Source organism: Urocitellus parryii, chromosome 5 (genome assembly GCF_045843805.1).
Source record: "Urocitellus parryii isolate mUroPar1 chromosome 5, mUroPar1.hap1, whole genome shotgun sequence".
In the NCBI taxonomy this organism is placed as follows: domain Eukaryota; kingdom Metazoa; phylum Chordata; class Mammalia; order Rodentia; family Sciuridae; genus Urocitellus; species Urocitellus parryii.
Window position 1 is genome coordinate 179,985,513 of NC_135535.1, and position 23,519 is coordinate 180,009,031.

Genomic DNA, 23,519 nt, shown 5'->3' on the forward strand with positions numbered 1-23,519 from the left:
TAATAACAGATAAATTCAGAGACAGAAAGTAGACTGGAGTTTGTCTAGGGCTTGAGAGTGTGGAAGGAAGTGGTGGGGAGGTGGGGGTGACTGCAGATGGGTGTGAGGTTTCTTGTCGGGGTAATGAATATATTCTACAATCGATTGTGGTGATGACTGCACAACTGTGTGAATATAACGAAGGTGTTGAACTGCAAAATTTAAACAGGTGAATTGTTTGGTATGGGAATTACATTTCTGTAAAGCTGTTATAAAAAAGGGAAACTGAAAGCACCTGGAAATAGTATTTCAGCACTCAAACTGTATCTCCCAAACTTGCCCACCCTCTTTTGAGTCATAAAATCCCTTTGTTAGACCATATGGCTCAGAAAATAATGGCCCATAGTAAAAATAAAAAGATCAGAAGGACTCCAACAAGGAGGAAAACTCATTGCTCCCACATGCAGATAAAAGACAATGGCATCGCTGTGTACCTTCTACATCTGAAAGAACAATCAACAGGTCAGTTTTCATTTCCACAGCCAGACGGGCAGCCAGGCTATCATTATCTTTAACACTAATAACCTAGAATGCAAGGAGGAAAGTCATGAGTGAGCAAGCCATGCAGTCCAAAAAGAAATTCACAAAAGCATCCAGCAAGGCTCTGGCAGGCAAAACCAATGACCCCAAATACACAGGTGACAGCTCTTGCAGGCCCCTTTGTCTGCAAAACACAATACCTACTGGTGACCCCTTTTCCACACATGCAGACTTCTAGCCACAGAAATACAGAAGCCATGCTCACAGTACCATCTAAGTCTCTACAGCACCTCACCCTGGCTTTTGCAGCTATTGCTCTGCGATGCCAGCTTCTCTCCCACTTCTGCCATCTTGCTCAAGCCAAACTGGTAGTGTTAGTCCATGCAGCATAGCATGCATTAGTGTCTTCAGCATGCTTAACCCTTAGGAATACTCTACCCACATTTACCCCCTGAAGATCACTGTTAGGTTCAGCTGGGGGGACAACAGCATCATTTGTGTTGACAATGGGGACGATGTTCATCCGGAGGAGCTCGTGAAGGGTCCCATTGAGGTTCCGGCGTTTCTGCTCATCGTGGAAATCCAAGTTGGTCACTAAAATCTAAGGATTAAATAGATTAAAGGGATTAAGTACATTTAAAAAAAATGCAGCAGGGAAGAGCATGATGAACTTCCCAGGAATGGCATTTAAAAAGGTACTAAGAGTAGGGGACACCATACAGATTAGAATGAAACACACACCTCAGGGTGCGCAATCGATATTTTAGAGAGCAAAAGAAGTTACAATCACCTGTAAGATTTAAGGATGCTACAAAAATCTCATCCATTTATAAAATTAGGAACATTTATGAATCTACGAGGATATGGGATGGGTAATGATTGTCCATTAAATTTTGAAATATCTCTGTGTCCTAACATCTTATTTAGGGCCTAGCTACAGCAGTCATTTACCTAATTGGTGAATGAGTAAATGAATCATTTACCCAGCTCTGAAAAATGTATTAGACCAAATGGAACAGGATATGTTGCTCTAAGTGAGAACATTACAGGAGTTAAGAAAGTCTGTGTTTGAGTATGTGGGATTAGTTTGAGAGGTTTATGGGGGTGAGTCTTCAGTTACAAGATGACAGAGGAGGGGCTGGGGTTGTGGCTCAGTGGTAGAACGCCTGCCTGGCACATGTGAGGCACTGGGTTAGATCCTCAGCACCACATAAAAATAAATAATAAGATAAAAATATTGTGTCCATCTACAACTAAAAAAATATTTTAAAAAATGATGACAGAGAAGCGAGACACAACTTGGTGCAGGGAATAGGGTCAGTGCAGAGGACAGGGTCGGCTTAAGGCACTCACAGGATGGTGGAAAGCTGGAATCAAGGATATCAGGGAATGTTTATCAGGAGAGAAAGGTGAATGAGGAAGACAGCAAGAATCTAAATAGTAGCAAATCCTGAGGCTCAAGAATAAATGTTTTAATACAATCCCTCTAATATTTAAGGGAGAGGGCCCTTGCTACATAAGGCAGGATGAAGTAGGAAAGGTTGAAGGCAGACAGCAAGGAGGGTACAGAAATGGTCACATGGTCCCAGGGCCTGGCATGATAACTGAAAAGAACTCAACAAAGCAGCAGCTCAATGACAAGTAAAGTGTAGGCGATAATGAATGAGTGGTATGTGACTAAGGGAAACAATTTACTCATTCACTTGACAAAAAATTTGCTAAGCACCTCTGAAATGCCAGGCCTTGCACTAGTGATGAAGCTAGGTACACACACCTGTAACCCAAGCAACTCAGGAGGATGAGGCAGGAGGACCGAAAGTCTGAGGCCAGTCTCAGCAAGTTAGTGAGAAATAAAAAAAGGCTAGGGATGAAGCTTAGTATGGAGCAACTGCCTAGTGTGTGTGAGGCCCGGGAGTCAATCCTCTCACCACTGGGGATAGTGGGGTTGGGGTGGGGTGAGATTGCTTGGGGGAAGGTAGAATGCAGCAGGTATTTATAAGGAAAGATCATAAATTCCTTTTCAGAAAAGTTTAGTTGTGTAGGAAACAGAACTGGGTCAAAGCTGAACATATACATTCTGGACATTTTGGTGAAAAATCAACAACAAAAAATAAACATGTGTGAGATCCCAGACAGGGGCTAGGGATCTGACTGCAAAGGTAGAAGAAGGCCCAACAGGAACAATCTGTGCTTTTCAACCAGGGCAATCATTGAGGTGTAACCTGGTTTTATTTCTACAAAGAAAAAATAAGTCATTGTACTTGTTTAAGCCTTAACCTGGGAACTAACTTGCTGTATATCTTCAAAGGCACTAATAATGGACTTTAATATAGGATTAATAAAGAAAATAAGAAACCACAGGATAAGGTGCAAAGGGCAACAATTGCTAAGACTGTGTGGTGGGGGGGTAGGCAAAAGCATGAGTGAGGCAGCCCAGGAACTGGTGCTTAGAAACTGGAGGGAGTAGAGTTCTTGCACCTCAATATTAATGCAATAACTGATACTCAGTGACTTTCAAGGCTGTCATTTTAAACAAAGCAGGACAAAAACAAACTCTTGCATCAATTTTGGGAAAAAATAAAATAGCTCAAAGTATAGCTCCTGGACCTATTTCCTCACCTACTTGGAGAGCTGTGCAGGAGGACTACTTGAGCACATGAATTTGAAACTAGCCTGACAAAATAGCAAGACACCTTTTCAAAGAAACAAAAGCCAGAAAACTAAAACTGTCATTAGACTAGGGAGAATATGGCCACAACCTTCTGTTTCAAATCACTTACTCAAGGACACACTGGTGTAACATCAGAACATGGACGACAACTATGAAAATGATGGAGAATCAGAAAAAGCAATAGGAAATGAAGAAGCAAAACAAAACAATGCATACATAATAATATCAACTATGTAAAATAACATTCCTATAAATAGTAGGATCACGGGCAGCATAGGAGTTTGAAAATAATTTGGGGAATTAAGATTTTTTCCCCCCATTGATTGTGAAGCAACTACTGCTAAATGTTTCTCTTTAGTGTGTAGCTGTAAAGTTAATTAAAGGTAAAACTGAAAAAAAAAAATCAGGTAATTTAGGTAAAATTTTCTGAAATAATGTAGAAAAAAGTAGTATTATTATTACTATTTAAATATTATTAATAAATAACTGAACATCCCATGAGGACTAGAACCATGTCTGATTTGTTCATCACAGCATTCCCAATGCATATTAGAGTGCTTGGTGTACCACAGGTGCTCAATATTTGATGAACAAATGACAAACCAATGATCAGCATTTATTTACCTTCAATGCCTAACAGATATCTATTATAAAAGGCAACCAGTCTTATTTTTCTCTCATATGTGGAAGCTAGAGAGAGAAAAATGTAAAAAAAGGACCTTATGAAAAGAGAAGGGAGGAAAACAGGGTACAGGATGGTCAGGCAGAGGGAGGAGAGGAGGATTGTGGGAATAAAAGTGATTCAATCATATTACATGCCAGTACAAATATGTCTCAAATGAATTCTCCTATTAAGTACAATTATTATGCATCAATAAAGAATCAAGAAAAAAGACAAGTAGTGACAAAGAAGCCACCTGAAGTAAAAGAGGCCAGTGTAGGTATCCCAGCTTTCCTGTGTTTGGAAATATTTGCATTTGTAGTAGTTCTAGATAATAAGAACTAACACTTATTGAGAATGTACTATGTTCTCAATGATCCCTTCCAAACATCCTCAAGTATATACTGATATTACCCTCATTTTTCAGAAAAGGAAATTAAGGCACAGACATAAAGACTTTGTCTAGAAGTGCCAAGCAGCAGGTGGGAGCAGGTGAAGCTCACACTACCACGACATCTGGCTTCAGAGCCCTGCTCATAAGCCCCTAGCTTTATATGAACTACCCTCACAGGTCCCACACCCCTAGAGAAGCCCAGCCTCTTACCTGGGCAGCACAGATGCTGTACTGGGTAAACATGGCCTCATACAAGGCCATCAGCCCACTCTGACCCGCAGCTGCACAGGCTCGTGCCTCTAAGACTGGAATTGCCTGTAACATATGAATTAGACAAGGTGTGACTGGGAATGAGGGAAGAAGACCTGAGGACTCAGGTTACTAGGTTGGGGAAGCAGCGCTCACCATCTCTTTCAGCTGGTTCTGCCCTGAGTGGAGGGCCTGCCGCACACTTTGAGACAAAAGGATCTCATGGCGTAAGCGCTGCTTGCCAAAGGCTACGGCTCCACTGGTTACCAATATCATCTCTCGGCCCTGATTCTGCAGCACTGATACCTGGCATTGAGGACGGAAAAAACACAAGTCACTGTACTTTCTCCTTTCTTCACGAGATACCCAGGGAGGGTGGATGAGAGTGGATCCCAATGCACTGGCCTGGCTCTGGAAAAACCACACAAGTTGCTTGCTAAAATCAGATTCCTACATGCTGCTTTGAATTTCTGGTCAGTAGATGACAGACAGAAACGACAGATACATTATAAGGGGATTCTGGTATGTATCCAGGTTTGGCATCTATAGGACTTGATGAGATCGGCAGGGAGTCTGTAATGCAGAAGGCCTACTCACTGCAGGAGATAAGCGAGCGACTGCAATGTAGAACCTTCTCAGATTCCAAGGCTAGACCCGGAGAGATGAGGTGATGCTTAGAGCACATCTGATCTCTGTGGGTCACCCCTGCACAGGCCAACAGCAGATGCTCACCCTACTCTGCAATCAGCCTAAAATCAGTTGTGGCCACTTTGTGTCCTACCTTGGATAGAACCACATGAAAGACACAAAAACTCAAGATGCAACAGAGTCAATACTTCGAACTTGTCCATTACTCCTAATGCTCCAACCTTCTTGCCTGTTTCAGGAACTCACTGAGAGCTGGAACAAATCATGATTTAAAACATTAAGTTTTTAATCTTAGAAAATTTCATATTTAATCCAAACGGTGTAACAATGGTATTATCCACGTTCATGTTCCAACCACTCAGTTTTAATAACTACCTCCCATGACCAATTTCCTACTCTCCAATAACGTCTCTATACTCCCACCACTGTATTAATAAAAATTTCAGGCCCTACATGTTATTTCTGTAAATGTCTTTGTAGTAGTCATCAAAAGACAAGGAATGCATATAAAACTATTACCACCATCTAAAACATTTTAATGAATTCCTTCATATCAAATAGTCAGTGTTCGCATTTCCCCAACTTTTTTTTTTTTAGCTTGCTCAAACTAAAACGCAAATTAAGCCCATACGTTGCAGGAAGGTAAAATGCCTCTTGACTTACTCAGTTCAGAGGTTCCCCTCTGTCATTTTCTCCCTTTCACAGCTTTTTATTAAACTGAGTTGCTCACGATTTAGGACTTCCCAGCCTACATTTTCCTAGTTGTGTCCATATGGTATTGTTTAACACTGAGCTCTGAGCTGGCCTGTAATTCCAGTGCCTTGAAAGGCTGAGAATCTTAAGTTAGAGCCAGCTTCAACAACTTAGACACTGTCTCAAAATAAAAATAAAAAGGGCTGGGTCGTGGCTCAGTGGCAAAGTGCCCCTGGGTTCAATTCCTAGTATCAAAAGCAAAAAAATAAATAAATAAATAAAAATAAAAATTTGAGCTGTAGCTCTTGTAGAATGCTGTTAGGTATAGACCCTACCCTCCTTTTCCAGTTAATTCTCTTTGGACTGAGGTGTACACAGACATCAAGGGGATATACATAAGGCCTGGGTATCTCTCCCTTTAGCAGCTGTTACTGATCATTGCCAAGATCCTTTATTTCATTTGGGTTTGCAAAATGTTGATATTATAATCCAACCATTTCTTTTTCATTCATGGGCTGGAATATTTTCATAAAAGGAAACTCTTTCATCAGGTATTTGGTTACCTTGAGGTAGTTTGTTGATGAAAAGCAGGACACATGTGTGACTTTCCCTGTACTTACCTATTTTCAAAATATTCAGTAAGTTCTCTAGCACCCTCTAAAGATGACCAATAAATTTTTAAAGTATAAAGTTTTAAAAAATATTTCATTGTATTACAGAAATTACCATTTTTGAAGTTCAAACTATCCCCTTTGGCCAATGGAAGCCACCTTAAGTTGGCTCCTGAGTCCTTCTAACATGATCGGATGATTTGGACTAAAGAACTGACTCTCCATACCAGGCACTGTCCTGATTGCTAGAGTGCTTCCATGAGGTCCTAGGTGACCCTAAAAGGGGAACCGATAGCCTAAGTAAACCTTTATCATTTTCATCAAGTTTCTTCTCTGCTCAAAATCTTCAATCTGCTTTTGAGACCGAACCCAAACTCCCCTACTTACTCCAGAGCCCTGCCTATTGGAATGACTGACCTATATTTTCCATTTCCCTTGAAGAACCCACCATTCATACTTCTAAGCTCACCTCTTCCCTGGTCCCTCTCTGTCTTCCACCTGGAATCCACTTTTAGAGAGTTTCTCTTCCCCAGAATCACAAGGCTATAAAACCCCAGGGACACCAGTCACACTGTGCATTCAGCAGTGTGGAACTTTTCCCCTTCATTGGCACAAACTCGACCAGCCGCCAAGGCTCACGCTGAGTGCCTTGTAAGAAGCCCCAACAACAACCACACTCTCATCTGACTTTCCCATCTCTGGACCTGTCACTCACTGTTATTCAGGTTCACTCATTTGGATATTTACTGCCTTGAACTACTATGGAACTGTTTGGGGAGTCCCGGTTCTGGCTTCCCTGGGGCAGAGACATAACAGAGCCTCAATGTAGTTCCTTGTTATGACTTGAATGTTCCCCCCCCCCCCAAAGCATATGCTGTGGAAACTCTATGCAACAGTGTTGGGAGTCACGAAATGTTCCAACACCACGAATGGATTAATGCAATTATTAAAGGGCTTGAAGCGGCATGTTCAATTTCTTGCTCTCTTTGCCCTTCCACCATAAAACAGTGCAGCAACAAGCCCTCCCAGATGTTGTCTCCTGACCTTAAGATTTCCCAGCCTCCAGGACCACTGGCCAAATAAATTTGTGTATTATAAATGATCTGATATGTGGTATTTTGTTATATCAGCATAAAATGGACTAAGATATTTGTTGATAAATATTTGTTAAAATGAACTGATCTGATGGACTCAATCCAGATGGCACTTTTGATAACTTCCTGGTACAGCAAATATAAGAAAATTCCATCAGGTTTTAGGTTAGCAGTTTCCTAATACCAATTCCACAGTTTCCTAATACCAATTCCTCAGGAAAGATTTTGTTGTTGTTTTGTATTGGGGCACTTAACCACTGAGCCATATCCCTGGCCCTTTTTTATGTTATATTTAGAGACAGGGTTTCACTGAGTTGCTTAGGACCTTGCTAAGTTGCTGAGGCTGGCTTTGAACCAGTAATCCTCCTGCCTCAGTCTCCTAAGCCACTGAGATTATAGGTGTGTGCCACAGTGCCCAGCAGGAAAGATGTTTTTTAAAAAGTGAAAATATGATTTTGGAGCACAGAGAGGCATTGCAGCTAGAGAAGAGGTCTACCTTATCTCTGGGATGTCTGGTTTTTACCTCGAACCAGCAAAACAGAAACAAACAAAAAAGGAAGCTCAGTATTTATTTATACATGTCCACCGGGATTCTCAATCCTGAATATATATCAGAGTCACCTGGGAAACTTTAAAAACAGATGCATGCACTCCACTCGAGATACTTATCAAAGGGTTGGGAGTGAAACCCAGGCCCCTCCACGCTCCTCAGATGATTCTAACACATAGCCAGGATTAAGAATCTCTCTCACACAGAGCAACTTATCTCTAAGGAGCCTGAAGGATGAAATGCATAACATCAACTCTATTCCTTGACTTCTCCTTTCTTGCCCTGGGATGCTATCTCCTGCTGGCATCTATACCACCGGGAAAGAGAGTTTTGAGACAAGTCGTTATAGTGGAACCAACAACTTTAAGACCCTATTTTGGTTCAGCAGAATTTTCCACCTTGGCAATTACCTGCTCAACAATAGACGCAAGGCGCCCCAGTGCCAGGCCACACTCATCCCCTCGGGTCACCACAGCACTGCCGAGTTTCACCACGATTCTCTTGGCATGCTTCAGCTCACTGCGGTGGGCAAAAGACTTGCCATGGGTACGACTGAGGGGTACAGTGATAAAGGGGATGTTGCTCCAATAACGAACATGTCTGATGGCTGAAGGCTGGACACGATCTGCAGCCCCCAAACAAAGTCAAATGCAAGACAAAAAGAAAGACACAGAATAATTTTTCAAGAAAAAGATGCACGTAGTATTAACCAGTTGAGCCACTAAAAAGTAGCTTTATCGTTACTGAGTGAAACCAGTATGCCAAAAATATATCTAGCATGTTCTTAGTGTAGTGCTGTATGGAGTTTACACTCAGTACACAGGTCACAGGCAAACACTGCTGATGACTAGTATAAATGAAACAATCTTCCCGAAAAAACATTGGTAGAATACAACAAAAGCCTTAAGAAGGTTCAATCTTCTGATCTAGCAATTCCATGTTCATAAATTTATTCTAAGGAATAAGTCAGAGATGTGAAAACAAAGAGCTGTGTCAGAAGCTCTTCATCAGAATGGATAGGAAAAACCAGAAGCAGAGTAAATGTCCAAAGAAAAGGGGAGAAAGATTAACATTTTTAGAATTTTTTAAAAGTGCTCATGATATATGGGTTTCATGTATATATGTCTAAATGTATAGAAAAGGACAAATAAGTCAAAATATTAATATTTTATTTCTGGTGGGATTATGGGAGATTTAAAATTTCTTCCTTCATCCTTTCTTATGTTTTTCAAATTTATGCAATAAAAATGCATTGCTTTCATAATCAGAAAAATATGTGCTTCTGAAGAAACCACACCATTATAAAAAGAGGGAGAGTCTGAATATCAAAAGACATTAAAGATTTGGTAATCAGTATGAATAATAAAAAAAAAATCATAACTAATCCATGTACAATTTTCTCTCTGACATGACAGCATGAATCCTGATGCCTGTGACAATGATAAAAGAAGCACTGCTTCTGAAGAAAGAGCAAAGTTGTAGTCAGATAATTTCTTTCTGTCCCATTGGATATCTGCTCCTAAACAATCTTATCCTGTTTTTTTTTTCTTGTAACACTGTAAAAGATTGCTAAAAGATATCTGCATAAAGCCAAAAGCAGAAAAGAGAAAAGTTGAATGTCAGGCAAGAACTCCTTCCCTATTTCTCATGGGCCCAACTCCTGTTTCTCAAATTAACACTTCCCTATGTATCAGCTGGGCACAGTGCCACCAGTTAAAGACTGTCTTTCTTCCTCAGTTATTATATAAGCATGTAACTAAATTCTGGCTACTGAGATACGTGGGACTTCTAGGAACTTCCCTTTATTCATCCTGCTGCTTGGCACATGGGTATGAACGTTGGATCACAAACATCCATTTGGGACCACAAGAGAACATTAGAACTGTGAAGCAATCAGGGGAAAGAAGCACATCCCCAATGACTCCACAGAGCTGCTTTGGCAACCCTGGACGGCCCTCTTCCTTAGGGCTGCCAGCCTCCCCTCAGGAAAAAGACAGAGACATGCACTTCTATCCTGCTGGAGCTGTTATGTGAGTTTCACGTGGCACACACCTAATTTAACTGGCCAGAAGGAGTGCTTAGGCAGGAAAGCAGGGCCTGGGCAGGAGAGGAGATGCTGACAGTAGATAGGGGTGGGGTCCTGCAGCAAATAGATCTTCCCTTATGGAACTCCCTGACAGCAAGAAGAGAACAAGATAGGCAACATGGGTTCTCTCTTGGCAGGACTAAACTTTAGGCAATTCCTTACAAAGAGTTAAGTTTTCTACACATTATTATAGGCAACAAATAAATATTTGAATGAATTACTTAAAAAAAAATTGTCCCAAGCCACTGTTTGGACCACTGTTCCATTACAGAGTAATTATCCTCACTTGATTCAGCCATTATTTACAGACAAATTTCTCTGCCTCTGCCTCCACTAAGTGCTTCCCTAACCATATCCTCGCTTCCACCCTCATTCTCTAGGATGTAACAACAGTAGTAAAGCAGGCAGAAGCACATTCTCACAGCCTAGAAGATTCTCGTGTTTTCTTCTCCCCCAGGCTCCTTCCACACAAATTGAATAAAGAGCACTTTCAACAAAGTAGTAAAGAATCCTTTCTTCCTTCCCTTAAATAATGATTTTTAAAAAAATTTTAGTTTTTTGATGGACCTTTATTTTATTCATTTATTTATAGTGGTGCTGAACCTAGTGCCTCACACATGTGAGGCAAGTGGTCTACCACTGAGCCACAACCTCAGCCTGCAAATGATGATTTTTTTTAAAGTCATTATTTCAGGTTTGTGGGGATTCCAGAAATACCATCTGACTTTTTCCACAATAGGCTTGCAGGTGAGTTTCTGGCACAAGCTGCTTGCTTAGTAGGGATCCTCTGGGATAGATCCAGGGCTGTGGCACCCTTGCTGGAGCCACAATGTACTATGGTTTCCTGCTGGAGCATCCCTGGAAACAAAGGACCAGTGTGTTTTTAGGGTACCTTTTTCTTAAAATTAGGTTATCAATATAGGTACCTGTCATAGTCTTAAAGAATATTATTCTAAGGGACAGGGAAAAGATCAAACAATTTACCTATCTATCAAGGCATAAAAGTTGTATACACGATGGTTTGGCCTCAGCAACCTGATAGAGAGAAGGGTGGTGAAGGAAGAGACTTCACTTCTTTGGATCTGAATCTGGGGTCAAGACCTAGGATCATCGATATGGTGTTTGCAGAGCTCAGAGCTCCATCAAGCATCATGTGCCCCTATGGCAGCTATCAGTTCTAAGCCGATTGGTTATTTGTCTCTCCTGACCACCGCAGGGCTGTTGTGTCCTGAAAGGGTATAAACATGGGTGGGGAGGCCTCCTAGAGCACCTTAGGTGCACAGGTGTGGCCAGCAGGTCAGCCAGGGTGATCAAATGGCAGAAACCAACCAGACTCTAGCAGACAGGCTAGCACGAAGGAGACTTCTGGCCCACAGCCTCTATCAACAGAGGAGGTTGGCACAGCTTGGTGCCAGGCAATCAAGGGTCATTCTGGCTACAGCAACTGGGTTACAGTAGATTGAGGATGACAAAGTTCAAGAAGGGGTCACAATTATCAGCAAGGTTTCAAACAGATAAAAACTCAGTCAAGTCCAGGGAGTCTCAGCATCAAGGAGAGCTTCATGTGACCCAGGGCCTCTTGGGTTTCCTGTTGAACACTGTTTACCTTCCATGATTGACTACCTTTGGGGGGGCATTAAAAAAATGTTCTACAGCATATTATAGTTTTTAAGGCTCACACTGAGGCCTGAGAAGGACTTGGTTAGGAAAATTCATGGCTTCTGGATGAAATCATCCTTTCTCATCTTTTAAGGAACCTTTAGGCTCTAAGTCCCAAAGAAAATCTGTTTCCCTAGCTGATCTGAAGGGATAGTGAGCGTGGGTGAGGATGTGTGTGTGTATACTTTCATGTGGCATGGTGTGGTGGGAGGATAGGTATCCAAATTCTTCAGAAGTATCAAGGATTATACTCCAAGGGACGAGAAGCCCCTAATTCTTCATCATCAGAGCCCTCATGTTTAGCAACTGGTGAGGTTGTCTTCCAGGCCTTAGTTAGGAAACCTGCCATGATTGCTCTTTTCCTGGCCTGCCTTCTGGATTTTTCTGCATGTATCTTTTCACTTTGCCTTTCTTATTTCTCCAGTGCTTGTCTGCTTATCATGCTCAGTGAACACAGGACTTCAGGGTCCAGAAAAATCTGGATATAAAGGTCCAGAAATCTAGGGACAAGATCAAAAAGTGCCTCCTTCACCAGCTCAGGTACCCATCAACAGATGTGTGGATAAAGAAAATGTGGTCTATATACACAACAGAGCTTTGCTCAGCCATAAAGGAGGATGAAATATGTCATTTACTAGTAAATGGGTAGAACTGGAGAACATGATGATAAGTGAAATAAGCCAGATTCACAAAGTCCAGGGTCAAATATTTTCTCTCAAATGGAAGCCAGAGAGTGGTTGGGTTGGAGAGGGAGAGAGATAAAGTGACAGAGGGAGAGAAAGAGAAAGAAAAGGAATAAAAAAAAATCTCATGAAAATAGAATGGAGACCAACAGAGTGGAGAAAGGGGATCAGGAGGGAAGGAGGAGGAGAGGGCATGGGGAAGTACTGGAAAATGAAATCTGCCAAATTATGCTATGTCCATGTATGAATATAGAACAATAAATATTGCTTATATATATATATATATATGCATACATATGATTATAATGTACTAATTAATAATAATAGAAGGGAGATTATTAGAGTAGAACAAGTAGATCAGAGGGAGGGAGAAGAAATATACTAGGGAAAGAGATTCATCAAATTATGATATGTGCATGTATGAATATGGCATATTGAATCCCACTATTATGTATCGTTATAATGCACCAATAAAAAATTTTAAATGTGCCTCCTTCTATAAATGAGGCTAATAAGATGAATAATATCAACAACAAAAATACTGAAATCAACATTTACTATAAATCATGAACTGTGCTAAGCAGTCAAGATTAAGCTTATACACAGGTAGAGGCTGTAAAAAGGACACACGTAGGCTCTGCAGCCAGAATGTCTGAGTTGGAATCACAGCCCCTCTGCTTACTTGTTGCTACTTTACCTTTCTTATTAGGTTGTTATGGGGGATGAAACGAGTTCATGCATAAACAGAGATCTAATACTTTCATAGTAATATTAATATAGCTATATGATAATATTAATCTATAGCTAATATTAATACAGCTGCATTATAAGAAAGTATTAGATATTATCATTACATCTCACTGAATTCTTATACATTATTAGTTGTTCTTATTCCCATTTTATAAAAAAGGAAATGGAGGCCTAGAGAAATTGAGTAACTTATCAATATTGGCCTAGAGAAATTGAGTAACTTATCAATATTACCAGATTATAAAAGTGGCCACAATACTTTGTAGATTCTCACACCAACAGGTGGAATCTACTTTCCCACTCCTTGAGTCTAGGCTGGCCCTGTGACTTGTTCTGCTCAGTATAAATTCTGAGCTTAAGCCTCAAGAGGCCTTGTAGCGTCCATACATGATGTTCTTGGGAACCCACACACATCAAGTGAAGATGATGGACAGCTTGCTGGAGGTGGGAAACGACATGGAACAGAGGTGACCTGTCATCCCCGTGGGAGCCTCCCAAGACCCCAGCAATCAGTCCTGAGCCATTCTAAGAGGCGGCACAGTCACTGATAACTGAGCCCAGTCAAAAATGCTAACCCACAGAATTGTGACCTAAATAGCCAGTTGTTGTTTTAAGTCACTAAGTTACTTAATTTGTATGCACTGCAGACTGTTTTCACATGTGGGAAGCCTGCTCTAATGTTTTAAACTTTTAACCTTTATATTCCTCTTCATATGAATGGGAGACTGAGATTTTCTAGATGATACTGAGCAAGTCATCTTGCAGTGAGGCTTGGAGATGGACTACTCATCAGGTTGGGTGATATCAAAGAGGCAGCCATCTCAAAACATCAAACAGAGACCTCAAACAAGTGATGCTAGAACCAGATATCCGCAGGCTAAAAAATGAACCTTGATCTTAAACTTCATACCTGATACAAAAATGAACTCAAGTGGATCACAAACTTAAATATAGAATGTGAAACTATGAAATTTTTAGAAAAAGCAGATGAGAAAATTTTCAGAACCTAGGCCTATATATGAGTGTTCTTAGACTTACTTGACCCCAATAGTATAATCCATAAATTGAAAAACTGAACCTCATCAAAATAAACTTTCTTCTGTGAAAGACCCTGTTAAGAAAATGAAACGATAAGCTAATAAACTGGGACAAAATATTTATAAACCACATATGTGACAAAAGACTAGTACCTAGGGTTGTGATTCAGTGGTAGCGTGCTTGCCTAGCATGCATGAGGCACTGGGTTTGATCCTTAGCACCACATAAAAAAATAAAGTCAATAAAGTTCATCAACAACTAAAAAAAATTTTTTTAAAAAAGACTAGTACCTAGAAGATACAAAAAATTCTCAAAATTCAATTGGAGAAAACCAAAAAAATCCATTTACAAATGAGCAAGACATGAAAAAACATTTCACTGAAGAAGACACAGAGAAGGTAAATGATCATGTGAAAAGATATCCACCACTAGTCATTAGGGAAAGCAAGTTAAAACTAACATCATCCATCCATCAAAATGGCTAAAATAAAAGTGACAATATCAAATGCTGATGAAATGTAGATTTGGGTTTATATTTTATCAGCATTTGATATTGTCACTGTTATTTTAGCCATTTTGATGGATGGATGATAGCTTTGATGTTAGTGGATCCCTCATATATTACTAGTGGGAATGTAACAATGTAACCATTGTTCAATTACTCTGCAAAAACAGTTTGGCAGTTTTTGGTAAAACTAAACATCCAACTACCATCACACCCAAAAAGTGCAGACTTTTGGGCATTTATCCCAGAGAAATGAAAACTATGTTCACACAAAATCCTGTACACAAATTTTCAAAGCAGCCTTATTCAAAATGGTACCCCCTCCCCCATAAATAAAAATCTAGATGTCCTTTAATGGATGAATGGTTATAGTGTGATACATTGATAATATTAAAAACTAATTAGAACAAATTAAAGAAAAAGATATTCATTGTTAAAAATATTAAAAGGAAAAGAAGTCAAAAACAGCATGCACAATCACATTTAAAACAGTATGTGTCTATAAATAGATAAATAGTCTGTAACTTAATATTCCTAAATATTAATAATGGATATTTCCATAATGTGAATTTCTGGTTGGCAAAAAAAATTATAATTTTAAATGCTTTGTACTTTCTAAATTTTTTTGTAATTAACATAACACTTAATCATCAGAATTTAAGATGTTGTCATTTTTAAAAAACTATACCATGGAATAATCTACAGCCAGAAGAGATTAACTTATATAAGATATTTTACTGATATGGGAAAATATCTTTTATCTAACTATAAAAAGCAGACTGCCAAATATTATTTTTGGATCAATTGCATACAAAAAAATGTTAAATATGTGTGTGGGTGGGGAGAGAGAAAGTAAAAATGTATTATAAAAACTTTTGAAGAACTGGCTGTATAGTTCAGTGGTAGACCAGTTGCCTAGCACTTGTGAGGTCTTGGGTTGATTTCCAGCATGGCACAGAAGAAAAAACAGAGATTTTACCAAAATGTTAACTATGGTTCTCTTAGGGCAGTGGCATTATGAATTCTTTTTCCTTGAGCTTTTCTATGTTTTCCATATTAAAAAGCAATACTTCAAAAAGAAAAAGTGGCTGTGTCTCCCTCTACAGATAGTCCCTGTCCTCCCTTGAGTGCATATTCCTTGCTTTACCCCCAAAGTGCCTATCTTTTGAGATTGCCCCAGTTCTTCCTTGAATGTGTCTCTCTACTTTCCTAAATAAACCTGTCTTTGAAAAAAAAGAATAAATAAAAAATGAAAAAAACCCCAGTACTGCTATTTTTTAAATTATAAATTAAATGAAAAAATATGCTTTAACAATAAAATAAATGTAGTAAAAACTTTGTTAAATAAAAATTACAGGGGCTGGGGCTGTGGCTCAGTGGTAGAGTGCTTGCCTAGCATATGTGAGGCACTGGGTTCAATCCTCAGCACCACATAAAAATAAATAAATAAACAAAATAAAGGTATTGTGTCCATCTACAACTAAAAAAAAAAAATTTACAAAAGACATTATTTTGGACTAAGCTCCTGCACTGGACTACAACAAACCAGACTAAAAATCAAAATGGAGTCACCGATACTAAAGCTCTGCATCCTGACTCTCCAAGAAATCAGGAAAAGACAGCCAAATTTCCCAAACAGACTAGTGTCATTGTTACTGAAAGCTTGGTTCTTGTCCTTCATGCTAATCCAATAATGAGAACACAGTTTTAAGAAAAAGGAAAAAAAGTTTTATTGCTTTGCTAGCAAAGGAGGAAACACAGGGGACTCCGGTCCCAGAGTCTGTGATTCTGCCTGTTAGCAGGAACAGGGAGCAGAACTTTTTAAAGAAGTGATTCAAAGGCTACTCTTCATCTGTTCTTTGTTGAAGCTGTAATTCATTTGTTAATTTGGGATACAGTCATTTCTGAGATCTTCTGGTACCATGCCCAAAGTCTGGATTACTTCATTCCTATAGTGGGTATGGTACTCAAGGACATATCAATCTACACGGGATGGGGAAGAAAGGTAATCCCATTTCTCCTGAGATTAGAGAGGAGCAGGGAGAGAGGAAGAGAAAGAAACATATCCATTTAAAAAATAAGTTGCAATGGCAGAGCAGCAAGAGCTACATTCATAGCATAAAGTGACCATAAAGCAAAGTTTCCTCTGATTAAATCAGTAACAAAGTCAACTGAAATTAAAACAACAACAACAAAAACAATACAAACTTGTATGAAAAGCACTTTGACCACCATATCCCCACATACTCATCAGTGATACATACGAGATCTGGAGACAGCTGTGGACTTGACCCAGGGCAGGAGATGGTTGAAGGACTGGGACCCAGAGCGGTAAACTTGACTCAACATGCTGAGAGATGGTCTGAGAGATGAAGTATCTGTAGAATGCAATTTTTAAAAAGTAAATCATGAAAAATACTAGACAATTCATTTTATTTTCCTCCATTTTCCCATATTCTTCGAGTAAAAATTTGACCCTTATGTTCTAAACTCCTCTGCATTAGAGTAACTCCTATCTCTTCTGTATTAGAGAAAAGAAAAGAAAGAAGAGACAGATGGCTCCCTCTCAAGCCCTTGCCCTTCTTTTTCCAATGCCATCTTAGTTTTCATAGAAGCAAACAGCAATTTATGGCTATGAATATTTTGAGTGATGAAAAAGCTTTAAGGTACAATGTTTACATATTGATACTAGATCTTCATTACAATCCTTACACTGTTGGGGGTGGGTCTCCAATAGATGAACAAATCCAGCATCCTAGATCAGATCTCTCCTGCTATCACCTCCCAACCAAAGATGGAAATTCACATATTTGAAATGTCAGCTTAATTCTTGTCCTCAACAAAAGATATGAAAGGCCAGAGGCTGCAGCCACATTTTTCTTCCTGTTTCCCACAGGAATCTAAAGCAACACCGCATCCCTGGAAGGGAATGGGGGAGCAATGCTTACAACTGGCTACCATTTAAAATGACTGAGCTTATCTCATGAGGATGAATGAGTACATGACTAGAAATTTTAGCATGGAGGATAGGGTGGTTATGGGCATTTTCCCACTCTGGTCAAACTTGGAGGCTTCAAACAGTTTAATTCTAAAAACAAAACAAAAGCAACAACAACAACAAAAACAAACAGGGAACTCCTTCCTACATTCACAAGGTAAAGAAGCCATTCAGCAGCACTTGTTATGTTATGGGGACACTGCTGTTTTCATAAGATAAGAAAAACCCTTTCTTTGCTGGTAGGCTCCCCTTTAACTTGTTCTCTAGATTGGGAGGTGTATTCCAAATAAATGTGCCTCAGAAAACCAGGAGTTAGTCTCATAGTGAAGAAAAATAAGGAACAGCACACATTGCTCTACAATTTATACTATATAAAGGCACAGAAGTGGGTGAGAGATGTGCAGGACACATCTGTTATAAAACACATGGCATCTGATAGGCAACTGAAAATGCTAAGTGATCTCTATTGACTTCTGTTTCTGCAAAATCCTTAAGTATGATATGAACCCATGATCTATTTGCCTCTATATAAATTCCTTCAATAATGTTTACTAAATAAATATTTATGTGTGAATTCTCCAAAATACTTATGAAGAGCCAAAGGGTTAAAAAAAAAATCAATGGTGACACTAAATTCCAGGTCTACCTCTTCATGAAAACTTCCCCAGCAACTCTAGCCTTCCATGTTGGATTTAATCCTCCAGATTGGCTTTTTCCAATTCACCACTGACAGCCAGGTAAACAGGACAGGGAACATGCACTTTGAAGGTGAACAGATTTGGGCTCAAGCTCTGTGCTTGCAAGCTGGTGCCTTCTGGAGGGTACTTAATCTTAAGCCTCAATTTCTTCGTTGCTAAATGAGGGACAGTAATAGTTACAATGAGATAATGTATGGAAAGTACTTGATCATAACAGATGACCAATACATATCAGTCTTCCTCCTCCTGTCTTTTAGGCACTAACATGTCTCTCAAACTTTTCTTCTTTTATTTTCTTCAGGACCCATCACAGGCACAAAGAAGTCAATAGTCACTGATGGATATGAGACACACATATTTGCAGACTGTTTACCCTTCTTTTAGCAAAGGTACCTGCAATATCTGAAAGGTCCATTAATTTACCTGTTGAAGACTGACCTAGAAACAAGGCCACCTGGTCTGTTCCCCTGTACCACTTGTCTCCTACTGAGTTCCCTGATTGCAATGGACTGTTCATCCTGCTAGAATTTATCACTCCTCAAAAAGCAGAAAGCTGATCCTTGGGAGCAAAGGAAGGGTGTGTGTGTGTGTGTGTGTGTGTGTGTGTCTGACTGTGCACACTGTGTCTAGACTCAATGTCGTTGGGTGCAAAAGTTTCCACGTTTTGCCTCTGGACATTTCTCAAGAACCTCTCTACATATTCTAAACAGAAAGCCCTTATCTTACTGATGTAGACAGAAAACTGAACTTCAGTCCCAACAAACTTCACCCAAGAAACACATGCTCAGTACATGGCTCACCACTACACAAAGACAAAGGCCCAAAGATAAATCTCACCACCTCAGAGGGCAGAAGATAATGACAGGGGAAGAGGTAAGGTACATGGGGTGGGGGTGGGGAATTCAGGTGTGACCTAATGTGCTAGAAAGAAAAATCAAACACCGTATGCCATATTGCAAAAGGCTCTTTTGAGGTAATCCCTGGCTCCAGAATGCCCAGATGGGCCCAATGCGAACTGCAGGCACAGGCCCCGGCCTGTTACAAACCTATTATACCACAATCGTCAGCCAGGTGCAGTGGAAACTGCTTCCGAACTCTGGGGCTGAGAAGGGGCTTGCAGATTCTTCTAGCCCTTTACTCGTGCGATTGTCCGGAGGTTGGGGGGGCCCAGATCCATCAGTAAACCTCAGGTCGCCGCCCCCCAGCATATGGAAGCGTGCGCGAGCCCTGCAGCGCGCTCAGGGCGGCCCAGCTACCAGGCTCTCTCTCAGTCTGCGCCCGCCTGCACCGGCCCCCCGACCCCCGCCAGGCCTGGCCCCGTCTCCGCCAGGCCCGCGGCCACATCCCCGCTGGGTGGCCCGCATACTCCTCCCGCCTTGGCCCGGCGCGCACCCGCCTCCGCAAAGACTGCAGTCCCCGCAGGACAATGCTTACCTGCTTGGCCAAAGCCGCCAGGCCTGCACTCCCCTGGGTCTGATGCTGCCCCACGCTCCTACTCCCTTTTCTTCCGTCTGCGCCCCGCACGATAACGTTACGTCAGCAGGTCAGCAGCGTTGGAGTAAACCCGGGCCGTGGGGCCTCCGCTGTTGACGTAAGGTGACAGGGCACCCTGGAGCTGCGCTGCGGTAACCGCGTAGGCGCCTTCCGAGAATCCGGCAGGCGCTCCACGTGGCGGATCCCTCCCCCCACCAAGCTTCAGGCCCCGGCAGACGCGGGTGGTGGTGGGCGGGGCTCCGGGCGCCGGAAAACCTCCACGTCCTCCGAGAGGGATGGGTCCCCAACCTGTCAAGAGCAGCCCCAGCCAGCCCTTCCAGAGGTAGCAAAGGTGCTTAGCATCCTCAGCTGCTGGTAAATTTCGTAAGGTGTGTCTGTCAGTGTTGATCATTTATATCCCACCCTTACCTCGGAAATAGTTCGGATTAATTTACAGAGGCGGTCATACAAAGTTTGGCTGTTTAAATGGGTAAATTTTGGCACTACAATCAAACGATTTGTCACCTGAGTATCTGGAAGTTTTCCTATTAATGTCAACCTAACTCTTTCAGCAAAGGTAGAGGTAAGAATATTGCCTTTTAAAATAGAGTAATCTCTGATGATTGGAATCATTCCAAAGATGAATACAAATCTTAGAGTAAAGGGTTTCTCTCCTTTTTTCCTACCTTCTGTGTGTTTTCTTCAGAGAACATCCCTGCATAGTTGAGGGGGCCGAGTTTTTCATTGGAGGTTGATGCCTTGTGTTTTTATAGTCCTGACAATAAGACTGAGTCTATTTACATCTTTTTCTCATTTATTAAACATTGGCTACTACTGTCACCTCAATTCAATTCCTCAAATTTCGTATGTTGGAAATTTAATCCTCCATGCGGCAGTATTGGGAGGTGAAACCTGATGGGAGGTTTTAGGTTAGAAGGGGATCTGAACTCATAAATTGGTTAAAGGCATTATAGGTAAGTTTTGCAGGAGTGAGTTTGCCCTCTTCTGATCTTCAACCATGTTGTGACACCCTGGTTTGTCTTTCTGCATTGGGTCATGTGAGGACAAATGAGAAGTTCTTCACCAGATGTCAGGGCTTTGACTTTGGACTTTCTTGCCTCTAGAGCTATGAGAATAAATTTCCATTTTACAAAATAAAATTCCCAGTCTTTGACATTCTTTTACAGCTGCACAAAATGGACTGACAACTACTTTATTTGCCAGGCATTTCCCTGGGTGTTGAGGAAAACATTGTCCCCTACCTTAGATGGGTTCACTTGTCTTATGGGAGAGACAAATATCTGAGCAAATCATTACAGCACAATGTGATGAACACTAGAGAAGTGGGTGCCCAGAGATTCAGGTATAGCTTTTAGAAGATTTGTCATTTGAACTGTGCCTTGAAGGACAAGAAGTAAATAGTTCACCCAGAGAGAAAAGGGGAACATGAACAGAAGGAAGAGGGAATGGAATATGCAGGAGCACTCTTTGAAAAGAGGCTGCCTGTGGGATGGGACAGAAGAGGCCTGGCAGGGAGCCCACCTTGCAAATGGATTTTCTGAGCCAAGTTAAAGATTCTGAAATTTTTTGATCCTCAAAGACAGAGTACCAAAACTTTCAAAGTACTGGAATGATATGATCAGATTTTCGTGTCAGAAATCAGTAAAAGGGTGGGAGCTAGGAAGTTGGTTAACCTATTGCTAAGGCCCAGGGAAGAAATGATGGCTGGACAAAAGGCCCCAGTCAGTAGGTATGGGAGCAAGAAAGAGGAAGAACTGACAACACTTACTACTTGAAGGGGGAGAGTGAGCAGAGGAGTATTTGGGAAGCTGATGATGCTGTGATGCAGTGAGTCAGAAAATAGATGAAGGAATAGTTCTTTGGGGTAAGGGGTTAGCATAGTCAGCCCCCCACACACACACACCAAGAATAAGAGCCCTTAGGAGTTAGAGATGAACACCTTTCAGGAAAAATATGACAGTCTAGCTAGCTCTCAGTCTTCCTGGATTAACAGCCATACCAGAAAATTAGGAGTTAAAAGATGAGCCAGTCTTCAAGACTATAGGGGTGAGATTACATGCCAGGAGGTGGGAAGCTGGAAAGCCAGCTCCACTTCTGAGACTATGGTCTGCAGAAATGCCAGCTAATGCCAGACAAAGTGTGCTATTCTGAAAATATTAATGTCAGAGAGTTTACCAGATGATAAGGGACAACTTCAAGTGTTAAGGGGCAAATGCATGCTAGCGTAGTCACCAAGTAATCACAGTTACCTTTACATTATTAACACACTAAAACACACATCACTAGGTAGAGAATTGAGATGGTAATGAGGGCTGGGCATGGTGGCACATGTCTGTAATCCCAGCAGCTCTGAAGGCTGAGGTGGGAGGATCCCAAGTTCAAAGCCAGCCTCAGTAACAGCAAGGCACTGGGCAACTCAGTGAGACCCTGGCTCTAAATAAAATACAAAATAGGGCTGGGGATGTGGCTCAGTATTTCAGTGCCCTTCAGTTCAATCCCCGGTATAAAAAAAAAAACCAACCAAACAAACAAAAAACCCCATCATAATGTGACATGTATTACACAAAGAAGCATGATGGAGAACAGGCATGACTGAAATCCCACCTGCGATGACAACAAGAGGCCAGGTTCTGCCATCCCAGAGATGCCACAAAAGCTATTCCCTTTTGTTCTTTGCTTGGGTCAGTATGGGATTCCTGTCCCCTGGGTGCTGCCTACCTTCTGGTGGGAGCAGAAGTCTCAGAGAAAGCCTTGTCTGTGCTTCAAATTCTTTCTGGACTCAGTGCTCATTTCTACAACTCTGGATCCAAGAAACTGAGTTTGATAACAGGAAGAGAGCATGGAACATGTTAAATTTTGAGCATTTTGGGTTTGATGTAGGGTAAAAAAAAAAGTAAAAGAAGTAAAACTGTCCTCACATAAGTTACATCTGGTACCTTGGCTTTTCTTTTAAGATTCTCATCATGTAATTTAGGCAAATTAGGTAACTGTGGGTATAGCTAAAGCTAAGGGAATAGGATTTTCTCCATGTTAGAAGGCTTGTTCTGGTTCTTTTCTTAACCCACACAGCATCTTATGGTAATTACTTGTCTGCCTTCCCTGCTAGAATTGTTAAGTCCCTAGGAGCAAGGAAGTATATTCCTGGGACATAAGAGATATTCAATATTTGATGAGTGAATAAATTTAGTTTGTTTTGGTTTAATTTTCTCAAATAAGAAAGTGGTCTTGGACATAAGGCTCTGGGTTTGATCTCCAGCCCTGAAAAAAGAAAGAAGGGCTAATGACACCGTCTTTGTCTGTCTCATACAGTTGTTAAAGAGTGTCAAATATAAAAATCCTTAATGCTCCACAGACATTTTCTATTTTAATTATTACTGATATTTCCATTACGATTTTACTACTTGTATTAAAGAAATGGGATATGTGGCTGTGGATTGGGAAAAATCAAATACCAGACACATGAGCTAGTTTGTCTCATCACAGAAGTCAAGAGAGTAATTCAACTATGGTATCTTTCC

The 23,519-nt window shown here is 40.8% G+C and overlaps 1 protein-coding gene across 2 annotated transcripts in view; it reads right to left on the reverse strand.

Moving 5' to 3' along the window:
• Window positions 1-20,097, reverse strand: part of Aldh18a1 (aldehyde dehydrogenase 18 family member A1) — a 41,372-nt gene extending 21,275 nt beyond the window's left edge. Inside the window, exons 1-7 of one of the 2 annotated variants that reach the window (XM_026394807.2) lie at window positions 19,942-20,097; window positions 17,076-17,189; window positions 8,501-8,715; window positions 4,651-4,800; window positions 4,456-4,560; window positions 962-1,120; window positions 474-564 (exon numbers count right to left, since the gene is read on the reverse strand). In XM_026394807.2, the coding sequence (XP_026250592.1) occupies window positions 474-564; window positions 962-1,120; window positions 4,456-4,560; window positions 4,651-4,800; window positions 8,501-8,715; window positions 17,076-17,160 (805 nt within the window). In that variant the 5' untranslated portion in view covers window positions 17,161-17,189; window positions 19,942-20,097. Of the gene's footprint in view, window positions 1-473; window positions 565-961; window positions 1,121-4,455; window positions 4,561-4,650; window positions 4,801-8,500; window positions 8,716-17,075; window positions 17,190-19,941 lie in introns of those variants that run through there. The other variant, XM_026394808.2, reaches the window with a different exon arrangement.
• Window positions 20,098-23,519: the final 3,422 nt, after the last annotated feature.